The 12706-nt window shown below is 33.7% G+C and overlaps 1 protein-coding gene across 2 annotated transcripts in view; it reads right to left on the reverse strand.

Moving 5' to 3' along the window:
• EXOC5 (exocyst complex component 5) overlaps nucleotides 1–12706 on the reverse strand; it is a 61588-nt gene that overhangs the window by 11032 nt on the left and 37850 nt on the right. For both annotated transcript variants that reach the window (XM_032344311.1, XM_032344310.1), the window contains exons 9-12: nucleotides 12540–12680; nucleotides 11466–11548; nucleotides 10234–10443; nucleotides 8326–8473 (exon numbers count right to left, since the gene is read on the reverse strand). In XM_032344311.1, the coding sequence (XP_032200202.1) occupies nucleotides 8326–8473; nucleotides 10234–10443; nucleotides 11466–11548; nucleotides 12540–12680 (582 nt within the window). The remainder of the gene's footprint in view (nucleotides 1–8325; nucleotides 8474–10233; nucleotides 10444–11465; nucleotides 11549–12539; nucleotides 12681–12706) is intronic.

Here is a 12706-nt window from a genome sequence, read left to right on the forward strand (position 1 = left end):
AAATTTGAACAAATAACAGAAAAAACTAAAAAATACCCCAATAGCTGACAACTAAAACACTTCTAAATCACTCATGGGAGTATTTTGAACTAAATGAAAATAAACACAACATATCAAAATCTGAGGTATACAGCTAAAGCTTACCTTAGAGGGAAATTTATAAGGCTAAATGTTTATATTGGAGAAGGAAAAACTGTCTCAAATCAATAACCTTAATTTCCACCTTACAAAACTAAACAAAGAAGGGCAAATGAAATCCAAGTAAGCAGCACAAAAGTAACAGAGTGGAAATTTTGTTGAAATGCAAAATGAATAATCAGTGACACCAAAAGCTGAATCTTTGGGAAAATCAATAAAACTAATAAACCAGACTGATCAGGAAAAAAGATACAAATTGCTGATATCAAGAATGACGAGGTGACATCACTATAGATTTTTCTGATATTAAAAGGGTAATAAGGAAGTATCATGAACAACTTAATCCCAACACATTCAAACATTTATGTGAAATATACAAATCCTTAAAGACAAACTACCAAAGCTCAATTAAAAAGAAATAGGTAACTTAAATAGTTCTAAATCTATTTTAAAAATTGGATTTGTAGTTAAAAACTCTCACAAAGAAAACTGCAGGCCCAAATGACTTCACTCATAAATCCTACCAAACATTTAAGGAATAAATAATACCAATTTTAAACAAATTCTTCCAGAAAATTGAAGAGGAAGAACTATCTTCCAACTCATTCTACAAGGCCAACATTGCCCTGACAACCAAAACTAGACAAAGACATAGTGTGAAAAAATATATGTGTAAGTCAATATCCCTCATAAACACAAACACAAAAACTCTAAACAAAAAAATTCAGCAAACCTAATCCAAAAATATATACATAGGATAATACATGATGACCAAGAGGGTTTATCAAAGGAATGAAAGGTTACCATTTGGAAATCAATGTAACTCAGCACATTAACAGAATAAAAAGAAAGCATGTGACAAAATCCAATAACTAATCTTATAAAAACTTGGAAAACTAAAAATAAAAGAATTCCCTCAATCTGATAAAGAAAAACCTATGATTAATGTCATACTTAATGGTGAAAGACTCAATGCTTTATTCTTAAGATCAAGAATAATATAAGGTATTTGCTCTCATCACTTCCATTCATCGTTGTACTGGAGGTTCTGAGCAATGCAATAATGCAAGAGAACAATATAACAGGTTTCTATACCAGAAAGGAACAAGTAAAACTGCCTTATTGGCAGAAAACATGACAGTCTATTTAGTAAATCCTGTGCAACATACACACACACACACACACACACACACACACACACACACACAGGCTATTAGAACTAATACGTAAGTTTGGTTAGGTGTAAAGTCAACAAACAAAAATCAATTGTTTTTCTCTACACTAATAATACAGTATCCAAAATATAAATTAAAAAAATACCACTCACATTAAAATAGCACTAAAAATTACAAAACTCTGGTAAGGAAAATTAAAGAAAACTTAAATAAATTAACAGATATACTTTGTTCGTAGTGTATCTAAAAACTCAGTATTACTAAGATGTCACTTCTCCACAAACCCAACCATAGATTCAATGCCATCAAAATCCCAAACTTTTTTCCCCCAGAGACTGAAAAACTGATTATAAGACCAATGAGAATACAAAATAATTTATAAGAAAATATTAGAGGATGGACACTACCTGATTCGAGACTTAATAGTTACAATGATCAAGACAGTGTAGTATTGGCACAAAGAAAATAGTTAAATGGAATGGAATAGAGTCCAGAAACAGATCCACATACAAACTGTCAAGCAGTTTTTGACAAAGGTTCCAACGTAACTTAGTGGAAAAAGGACCATCTTTCCAATAACACTTAAACAACTGGATAGCTAAATGCAAAAAAAACCCCTGAACTTTGATCCATACATCATGGGACATGTATAAGTTAACTCAAAACTAATTACAGAACTAAATATAAAACCTTAAACTATGAAACTACTAGAAGAAAACATAATAGGAAATCTTTGTGACCATGGTTTAGGCAAAGATTTCTTATATACAAAATACCATCCATAACAGAAAAGTGTAAAATTGGATTTCACTAAAATTAAGAACTTCTAGTCTTTGGATGCAAGGGTGGTTCAACATTCACAAATCAATCAGTGTGATAGAATAAATCAAAAAGAGAAGAGAGAAGAACCACATGGTCCTCTCAACTGATGCAGAAAAAGCATTTGACAAAATACAGCATCTGTTCCTGATTAAAACTCTTCAAAGTATAGGGATACAGAGAACATTCCTAAACTTCATAAAATCTACCTATGAAAAACCCACAGCGAATATCATTCTCAATAGGGAAAAGCTGACAGCCTTCCCTTTGAGATGAGGAATACAACAAAGATGCCCACTCTCGCCACTGTCATTCAACATAGTACTAGAAGTCCTAGCAACAGCAATCAGACAACAAAAAGAAATAAAAGGTATTCATATTGGCAAAGAAGTCAGACTCTCTCTCTTTGCAGATGACATGATACTTTTTTTTTTTTAAGATCTTATTTATTTATTTGAGAAAGAGCACGAGAGAGCAGAAGATCAGAGGGAGAAGCTGACTCCCCGCAGAGCTAGGAGCCCAATGCGGGACTCGATCCTGGTACTCCAGGATCATGACCTGAGCCAAAGGCAGTTGCCCAACCAACTGAGCCAACCAGGCACCCTGACAAGATACTTTATATGGAAAACCCAAACTACCAGAACTCATACAGCAATTCAATAATGTGGCAGGATACAAAATCAATGTATAGAAATCAGCTGCTTTCTTACACACTAACAATGAAAATATAGAAAGGGAAATTAGAGAACTGATTCCACTGATTATAGCACCAAGAACCATAAAATACCTGGGAATAAACCTAACTAAAGAGGCAAAGGATTTGTACTTGAGGAACTACAGAACACTCCAGGAAGAAACTGAAGAAGACACAAAAAGATGGAAAAGCATTCCACGCTCATGGATCAGAAGAGTAAACATTGTTAAAATGTCTATACTGCCTAGAGCAATCTATACTTTCAATGCCACCCCGATCAAAATTCCACTGGCATTTTTCAAAGTGTTGGAACAAGCAATCCTAAAATTTGTATGGAACCTGAAAAGACCCTGAATCGCTAAGGAAATGTTGAAAAAGAAAAACAAAACTTGGGGCATCATGTTGCCTGATTTCAAGCTTTACTACAAAGCTGTGATTACCAAGAAAGCATGGTACTGGCACAAAAACAGACACATACATCTGGGCAGAGAGCCCAGATATGGACCTGCAACTCTATGGTCAAATAATCTTCAACAAAGGAGGAAAAATATACAGTGGACAAAAGACAGTGTCTTCAATAAATGGTGCTGGGAAAATCGAAAAGCTACATATATAAGAATGAAACTTGACCATCCTCCTACACCATATACAAAGATAAACTCAAAACGGATAAAAGACCTCAATGTGAGGCAGGAATCTATCAAAATCCTAGAGGAGAACATAGGTAGTAACCCCTTTGACATCGGCCACAGCAACTTCTTTCAAGACATGTCTCCAAAAGCAAAGGAAACAAAACTGAAAATGAACTTTTGGGACTTCATCAAGATCAAAAGCTTCTGCACAGCAAAGGAAATAGTCAACAAAACAAAGAGGCAACCCAAGGAATGGGAGAAGATATTCACAAATGACACTACAGACAGAGGGCTGATATCCAAGATCTATAAAGAACTCCTCAAACACAACACTCAAAAAACAGATAATCATGTCGAAAAATGGGCAGAAGACATGAACAGAAACTTCTCCAAAGAAGACATACAAATGGCTAACAGACACATGAAAAAATGTTCTTCATCATTAGCCATCAGGGAGATTCAAATCAAAACCACACTGAGATACCACCTTACCCCAGTCAGAATGTCCAAAATTAACAAGACATTAAACAAGTGCTGGAGAGGATGTGGAGAAAGGGGAACCCTCTTACACTGTTGGTAGGAATGCAAGTTGGTGCAGCCACTTTGGAAAACAGTGTGGAGACTCCTTAAGAAATTAAAAATAGGGATGCCTGGGTGGCTCAGTGGGTTAAGCCTCTGCCTTTGGCTCAGATCATGACCTCAGGGTCCTGGGACAGAGCTCTACATTGGGCTCTCTGCTCCGCACGGACCCTGCTACCCCATCTCTCTCTGCCTGCCTCTCTGCCTACTTGTAATCTCTCTTTCTCTCTCTCTCTGTCTTTATGTCAAATAAATAAATAAAATCTAAAAAAAAAAAAAATTAAAAATAGAGGTAACCTATGACCCGGCAATTGCACTACCGGGTACTTAACCCAAAGATACAGATGTGAAAAGAAGGGCCATATGTATCCCAATGTTCATAGAAGCAATGGTCACAATTGCTAAACTGTGGAAAGAGCCAAGATGCCCTTCAATAGATGAATGGATAAAGAAGGTAAAGTCCATATATATAATGGAGTATTAGGCCTCCATCGGAAAGGATGAATACCCAACTTTTCTATCAACATGGACGGGACTGGAGGACATTATGCTGAGTGAAATAAGTCAAGCAGAGAAAGTCAATTATCATATGGTTTCACTTACCTGTGGAGCACAAGGATTAATATGGAGGATATTAGGAGAAGGAAAGGAAAAGTGAATTGGGGGAAATCAGAGTGGGATTGAGATGAGAGACTGTGGACTCTGAGAAACAAACTGAGGGTTTTGTTTGTGGGGAGGGGAGGGGGTGAGGGATTAGTTGAGCCTGGTGGTGGGTATTAAGGAGATCACGTATTGCATGGAACACTGGGTGTGTGGTGCTTAAACAATGAATCATGGAATACTGAAAAGATAAAATAAAATAGAACTTCTAGTCTTTGAAAACACTGTTAAAAGATTAAAAAGACAAGTCACAGACTGAAAGAAAACATTTGCATATCATCTATCTGATAAATGAATATGTCATTTATTATCTATGAATATATCATTTATTATATCTATGCATATAGAACTCTCAAAGGATAACAAGAAAATAACTTAATTTTTTAAATGCACAAAATACACAAAATACACTAAAGAATATGTACAAATAGCAAATAAACACATGAAAAGATACTCAATTAGTCATTAGGAAAATGCAAACTAAAACTAAGATATTACTACACACCATTAGGCTATCTAAAATTAAAAAGACTGATCATATCAAATGTTGGAGATCATGGGGAGCAAATGAAACTTTCACACACTGCTGGTGGGAATATCAAAAGAAGCAACAACCTTGGAAAACAGTTTGGGAGTTCCTTTAAAAGAAATACTATATGATTTGGCCATATTGCTACTAAGTATATACCCAAGGGAAATGAAAGCATATGTCTGCATAAAGACATATCCCTGAATGTTCACAGCAACTTCATTCATAATAGTCAAACACTGAAATCAATCTAAATGTCTATCAATAAGTAAGGAGATATACTGTAGTATATTCATGAAAGGAAATAAGACTCAGCAACAGAAAGGAGTATACTAAGTAACATATACAACACAGATAAATTTCTAAAAAAATCATGCTGAGTGAAAGAAACCAGAAACACATGTACATATTATAACATAGTATTCACAAAAAATTCTAGAAAATTAATGAACCTCTTAAAGATATCCTATTTAGCTTTTGAGACTCAGTCCTCAAATGTCACCCTCCTTTTGAAAACAAATCTACAGTGACATAAAGCTGATCAGTGGTTCTCTGAGGACAGAAATGAAGGAAGAGAAAAGGGGGATTATAAAAGGACAAAAGGAAACTTTTTGGGGTGATGGATCTGTCCATTATCTTGGCTGAAATTAAAGCTTCAGAAATGTAGACGTAACTTATCAAAGTTATCATATTGTGCAGTTTAAATAAATGTAGTTTACTAAATGTCAAAGGTATCTCAAAGTTACTTTTTAAAAAAAAAAAGGAAAAAAGCACCAATCTGTTTATTACACTGCCCTTTTTAAATAATACTTTAAAGCTTGCATCATCATCATCTACAAGGTGAGATCTAAATTTTCAAGCATGGTATGCAAAAAGTCTATTTATCTTTTCAACTTCCTTTCTCATTACTCTCCCATGTATATTTTTATTTCAAGCATTTTATGCTGCACAGCTGATCTTTGCATACTACTTTCTACATGAACTATTCTCTCCAAGAATCACCTTCTTGAAGATAACTTATGTAGCTTTAAGACTCAGGCCTAAAATGTTCCCTTCTTTTTGAAACCTTTTCAAATAAATACTCTTCCTCAATTCTTTAACCAGGCAGAGCTGGTTGCATTGTCTTTGGTTCCAGCAAGGTGTACCTATTTTGCACTGATTATTTATATGTCTCCCTTCTTTCTCCACAGTATGCAAAAGTAATATGTATGTCTTATTTTTACAAACTCAATGTCTAACATATCAGCTGCTACAAAGTAAACACGTGTTTCTTGGATCAGATTGCACTGAACTTCCAACTGAATTTCCATCTTTTAATTTCCAGACAAAAGGTCATGATACAGAGCTAGTTACTATGATGCAAACAATATAATGTTGACAGCTTCAGGTTCAATGATCTTTAGAAATATTTTAACATTATTTCCAGCATTCAGAAAACTAGAGACAGTAATTTACCAAATACACCCATCACCCACCTAGATGTGTCATATATTAACATTTTTCCAAATGTACTTCAGATTTTTTTCTTTTTGCGGGGGAGGGAGGAAGGGAAGTCCTACATATGAATAAAGTCCCTTAGGTACTCCTCCCTCATGGCAAACACTACCCTGTATCTATCATGTTTATGCCTGTGCACATCCCTAAACAATATGAGGTATTCTTCTACTTTTTAAAAAAACTTTATATAGTGGTATTGTACTGAATATATCTTTCCCCCATCTTGTTCTTTTCTCTCAACACTGTATTTTTGAGATATATGATACATATAACTCTAGTTTAGTCATTTAAATTGTTCTATAGCTTTCTAGTGTATGAACAATGTCAATTTATCAATTCTCTTTTCGAGGCACACAATTTGCTTCTGTGATTTTTCACCATGATAAACAATGCTGCTATGATGTTAGACATGGTATATAGACCTATGAGTTTCTCTAAGGAATTCTCAAGTTACTATCCAAACTATACCAATTTTTACTTCCATTGGTAGCATAAGAAAATTTCTATTGCTCCTCATCCTTACCAACACTTAGTATCATCAGACTTAATTTTTGCAGACTGAATGAGAATAAGATAGTTATTTTCCCATTTTAAGTTTCATTTTCCTATTAGTGAGATTGAATATCTTCCTGGTAATTTACATTTTCTGTATTTGTTTACATGTGTTTATCAAAACTTCTTTCAAAATAACTTGCATATATTATCTCCTCTTTGTAGGTAAGGAATCTGAGCTTTAAAGACATTAGGTAATTGGCCACAAGAAGTGGTTGAGCCAGCTTTTGCATTCTCTGGCTGATTCCAGAGACCTCACTCTTGGCTACCACATATAATGGACTCAGATGATAGTTACTTTATGTACTGAGAACCCAGACGGGCATTTAATAGTCTTTGTTTTCTACTTATTTATATTTAAATGAGTAATTTATACTGATTTACTGTCCATCAATATAAAATATAGACCATATATATCAATACAAGTAAAAAAATTAAGACTACCTCAACTCTCCATTCTATTGCTTAAGAAGTATGTATCTCAGTTTCTTCATCTGTAAAATGGAATAAAAACCTCACAAGGTTGTTACAATGATGAATTGAGCTATTGGATATCTAAAGAGCATTGGGGCATAGCATATGCTGTACAATTATTTCCCACTATTTGTTTTACATAATCTTCTGCTAGTAATATTGGTTACAATACCTTCTCACAGGCTGTGACTTATCTGTTTCCTTTGTTAAAGTGTGTTTGTTGGACAGAAATTCTAAATTTTAATGGAGTCAACTTTTCCTTTGCTATCTGGGTTCTTAAAACACCCTTCTTTCCCTAATGCTCTCTTTCTTTATGAGATGGCTCTAAATCTCCCTTTCATATCTTGATTTAATATCACTTATAGAAGAAAAATTTGTATATTCAACTTTAAAGTTATATTAAAATATGCTTCTAAATAATTTTAAAATAATTCTGTTCTCCAAAACAAACCCTCTATCATTTTTTATTACAAAAAATAGTTATTCCTAACCAGAGAGCACATTTATATATTATAAATAAGGCAAAGATTAAAAAACAAAACCATATAAGTAAAATAAATTTATAACTACTCTTACCCTATGACATCTTTCAAAGGCTTGTTTGGTTTCTTGTAAAAGATTAACCACCACTTCTTGAGATAGGAACGTTTCCCCATGAGTATCGATACTTGGCCCCAGTGGTAAGTTGGTACGTTGTCTAATTTTCTCTTTCAAATCCTGAATACTAATGCATCATAACAACAAATGAAAAGAGAACACTTTACACAGATTTCAAGTACTCTTCAACTTAGTATACATCATCAGAAAAAAATGGACTAATTGTCAGACCTAGAAGTTCTAATTCCAATAATTAGTTCTACAAAGTAAAATAAGCCTTCATCTTTTAATCGTTTTTTAAAAATATTTTATTTATTTATTTGACACAGAGAGACACAGTGAGAGAAGGAACACAGCAGGGGGAGTTGGAAAGAGAGAAGCAGGCTTCCCGCCAAGCAGGGAGCCTGATGCGGGGCTTGATCCCAGGATTTTGGGATCATGACCTAAGCTGAAGGCAGCCGCTTAACGACCAAGCCACACAGGCGTCTCAAGCCTTAATCTCTAAACAGAAAATCATCTTCTGAAAAATGAGTATATTTGGAGTTATGACCCTTAAATTCTCTCTCCGCTCTATAATTCTGACTCAACAACCAAAAGTTTCTTGTTTGGTTTCCTTATAAAGTGGACTATTCCAAATAAGTTAATATAACTAACGGTCCTGCTTAAAATAAACTTGAAAATTTAGTGTTTTTTAAATAGATTTAGTCATTTGAGCATATTGCACATTTCTTTATCATTATTAAACAAGATATATTAAACATAATTTAGCTTAATGACTGAGGGTTACTTTGAACATTTACTATATGGTGGTATCTTTAGAAGATTGGATTTCTTTTGCTCCTAGAATACCTAGCTCTAAACCACTATGAATTTTTTTTTTTTTTTTTTTAAGATTTTATTTTTTTGAAGCCTGGGTGTCTCAGTTAAGCATCTGCCTTCAGCTCAGGTCATGATCCCAGGGTCCTGTGAATGAGCCCCGCATCAGGCTCCCTGCTCAGCAGAGAGCCTGCTTCTCTCTTTACCTCTGATCCTTTCCCTGCTTATGCTCTTTCTCTCGCTCTCAAAATCTTTTAAAAACAAATAAATAAAGATTTTTTCTTTTTTAAGTAATCTCTACACCCAACATGGGGCTTGAACTTAGAATCCTGAGGTCAAGAGATGCATGCTCCACTGATTGAGCCAGCCAGGCACCCCAAACTATTACTTTTTTTTTTTTTTTTTAATTCTCATGGTTGTTCTTTAGTTTATCTCTTCCCTTACTTGCTGCTGCCTTTCAGATGTCACTTCTTATTCCTAATTATAACCACTCCCTGATCATGATTTAGTATATGACCAACTGGGAAACAAGAAACTGATTTGAGTGTACTCTATATTCTAATTATATGGGTCTGCATAAGTCATTCTTCATTCTAGAATCAAATGGGTTGAGATCTGGATAAGAGGTACCACTAATCCTATAGCAAATCATTTTTTTGTAGTATGTGAATAATTATAGGTTTCAAGATATTAATTTTATCCCCAGATCATCAAAAAGCTCAATGTATCTAAACTGTAAACTATTTGCTGTTTTTTCCCCCACACCTGCAACAACAGAAACAACGTATTTCCTAGTTAATAACCTGGAATAATTCACTCAATCTGGGGGGGAAAAAGGAGACTACAGAACTCTTTATAGTGCTGGTATTCTGCTTTACATTTTAATTATATTATGTTGCATTTCAACACGTGGCTCAAGAGACAGGATTTGATCAATGGTGTAAATGAGCTGAGTTAAAGGAGTTCTTCACAGAAAACTCACTGACTGTTAATATTTGACAACTTTGTCCAAATATAATAAAGTTCTTAAAATCTTTAGCTTTAACTACAACATTTAACAAAAACACTCACCCTCCTGTGCCAATGGATCTCTTCTGATGGTTTTTTGAGTCATAATAGCGCTGTAGGATCATAGCACTTCTGCTTTTCAAATATCCAGTCTCCACCTCAATATAGTTCTCCAAATAGGAAATGAAAATGGATTTGATAAGCTTAGACAAGAAAGTCTGTTTATCAGTACCTAAGTTAAACTCCATCAACTTGCTGGAAAGATTTGTGGTTCTTTTCATGGAAAAGGGGGAAAAAAAGATTAATGTATATTTTAGGTATAGTGACAATACTAAGGAATATATATTTTTACAATGTGATTTTAATAACATGTTAAACCACCATTTCTTAAACCTTGAAAGGCACTTAGGATACAAAGAGCAGCTGCACAGGGCTATATGTAATGCAGAAAGGGTATTACAAACAACACTGCAGTTTAGAAAACTGACTACAGATAATTTTGCTTCTCGGAGAGGAAACTGAGGCAACCAACCAGTCTAGAAATGGCAACAGTGGCAGAATGACTTCAATATGTTCTAATGCCATTCCTGATATGGTATCTACGTCAGAATACTGAGAGATCTACTTTCTTTCATTCTCTTTTTTCTTTTGCCATGTAGACTTTCCTCTAATTTTTTTGTTTCACATTATTAAAGACAGGCTCACAATAAAAGTTGTTGGGATGGACTTCCTGACTATGATTAATTTTGAAAACCTTCCTCTCAAAATGATAACACTGATGAACAGCAAAAGGACTGGGGAAAAAACTCCACAAGAAGCTTCTGATACAGTATTTCCAAATATTACACTTTCAATTACAAAGCCCAAGGTAAATTTTCATATATACTTAAGGCTGAAACTGTCATTTGCTAAGAATTTGTGACTTTCTCAATTTCTAACGTTTTAAATGCCAGATAAATGTAATTATACTATCTCTTAGAGAAAAAAAAATGAAAGAACAGTGAACTAGCTTACAATTAAAACCAGAAACAAAATTTTTGAGTCTTAACGTAAAAAAAAGTTAAAGTACATGACTATACAGCATAATATCCAATTCCTTAAGTTAACAAGCTAAAAATACTGCTCTTTGTACAATAGTAGTCTATATAACCAAGATTTAATGCTAAAAGGTATACTGCTATCTGACAAACTATTACTCAAAAATTCCTGAATACTTCATTTTCTATTAAAAAAAAAAAAGGAAAGGAAATCTGAGCTGCTACTATTTTCCTATTTTCTAGTAATTAAAAGTATACCTTGTATATAAATCATAGAGATTTTTGAGATACTGCTCTGCATCAGACTTCCTGCATTCTTCTAACTGGTCTTTCACAAAAGTCTGGAAAAAAAAAAAAGTCAACATTTTGTCATGTAAGTAAATATATTTTTCTCTAAAATTATTCCACATTCTTTAATTGTTCTGATTAAAATACAATGGTAAAGGCAATGCATGGAAAATATACCAATATAAAAAAATAAGTTTTTTAATTTTTAATGCTTCTCATATTTACATGTTCATCTATAGCCCTCTTGGGAATAAGTATTAAGAATTTCAAAATATCTTTTCTTTTGAAACTGGCCCATCTTGCCTCATAAAGTACATTTAAAAAGCAAAACCTGAGGCTATATTGATATAGTCAATTCCTTAAAAGCAGCATTTCCCAAACTGTGGCCTGGATATAACCCTAGTGTTCCTTGAGACATTAACAGATACTACTCTAAAATTGGGAAATGCTGTACTTTACACTCCTGTTTCCAGAGAATCACAATACACATTAGTACTTTCAAAGCATATGAAAAGTCCTGAATTATGTTTCAAAAAAAACACATCAGTGTTGCTTAATCCAGTAGTAAACACAGTTTGGGAAACGTTGCTTTAATGTATAATGCTATGGGAGTCAGGTTTGTAAATTAAATTACTGTGTTTTTTCTTTTAATATTAGTACATATTATTAAAAAAATTCTACAGATTGCACTTGCAATTTTTACTCAACTTCACATATGCCATCTATTGGTCAAAGTGAGCACCCAATAAAAATTAAAATCTGAGGCTACCCCTCTATAACCTGTTACAACTACTACTGCTATTGGAATAAATTTCAAACGTGCTCTGATGATGCTTAGTGATTATGATTAGTACCTTTTTTCTTGATGAACAGTATTTTTTTAAAAAAGCATGATATTGTCATTCCTTTCCCCTTCACTGAATAAACAGATTATTATCCCAAAGGGCATTATATGAATAAACTAAATTTAAAAAAAACTTTAAAAACAGAGGAAAAAAATTCACATATTGCTTTAAGAACCATTTAGTTGATGTTTAAAATTACCTGCAGTTTGATTTCAAATACATTTTGAATAAGTTTAGCCAGTACTGTTTCTGGATTACTAAAGATATCTCCAACTTGTTTGTTCACCCGTTGACAGAGTATTGCTGCATCTTCAAATATATCATTTCTCAAGTAAGCACCCTAAATAGAGCCATTTTACATAGTGA

Source organism: Mustela erminea, chromosome 5 (genome assembly GCF_009829155.1).
Source record: "Mustela erminea isolate mMusErm1 chromosome 5, mMusErm1.Pri, whole genome shotgun sequence".
NCBI lineage: Eukaryota > Metazoa > Chordata > Mammalia > Carnivora > Mustelidae > Mustela > Mustela erminea.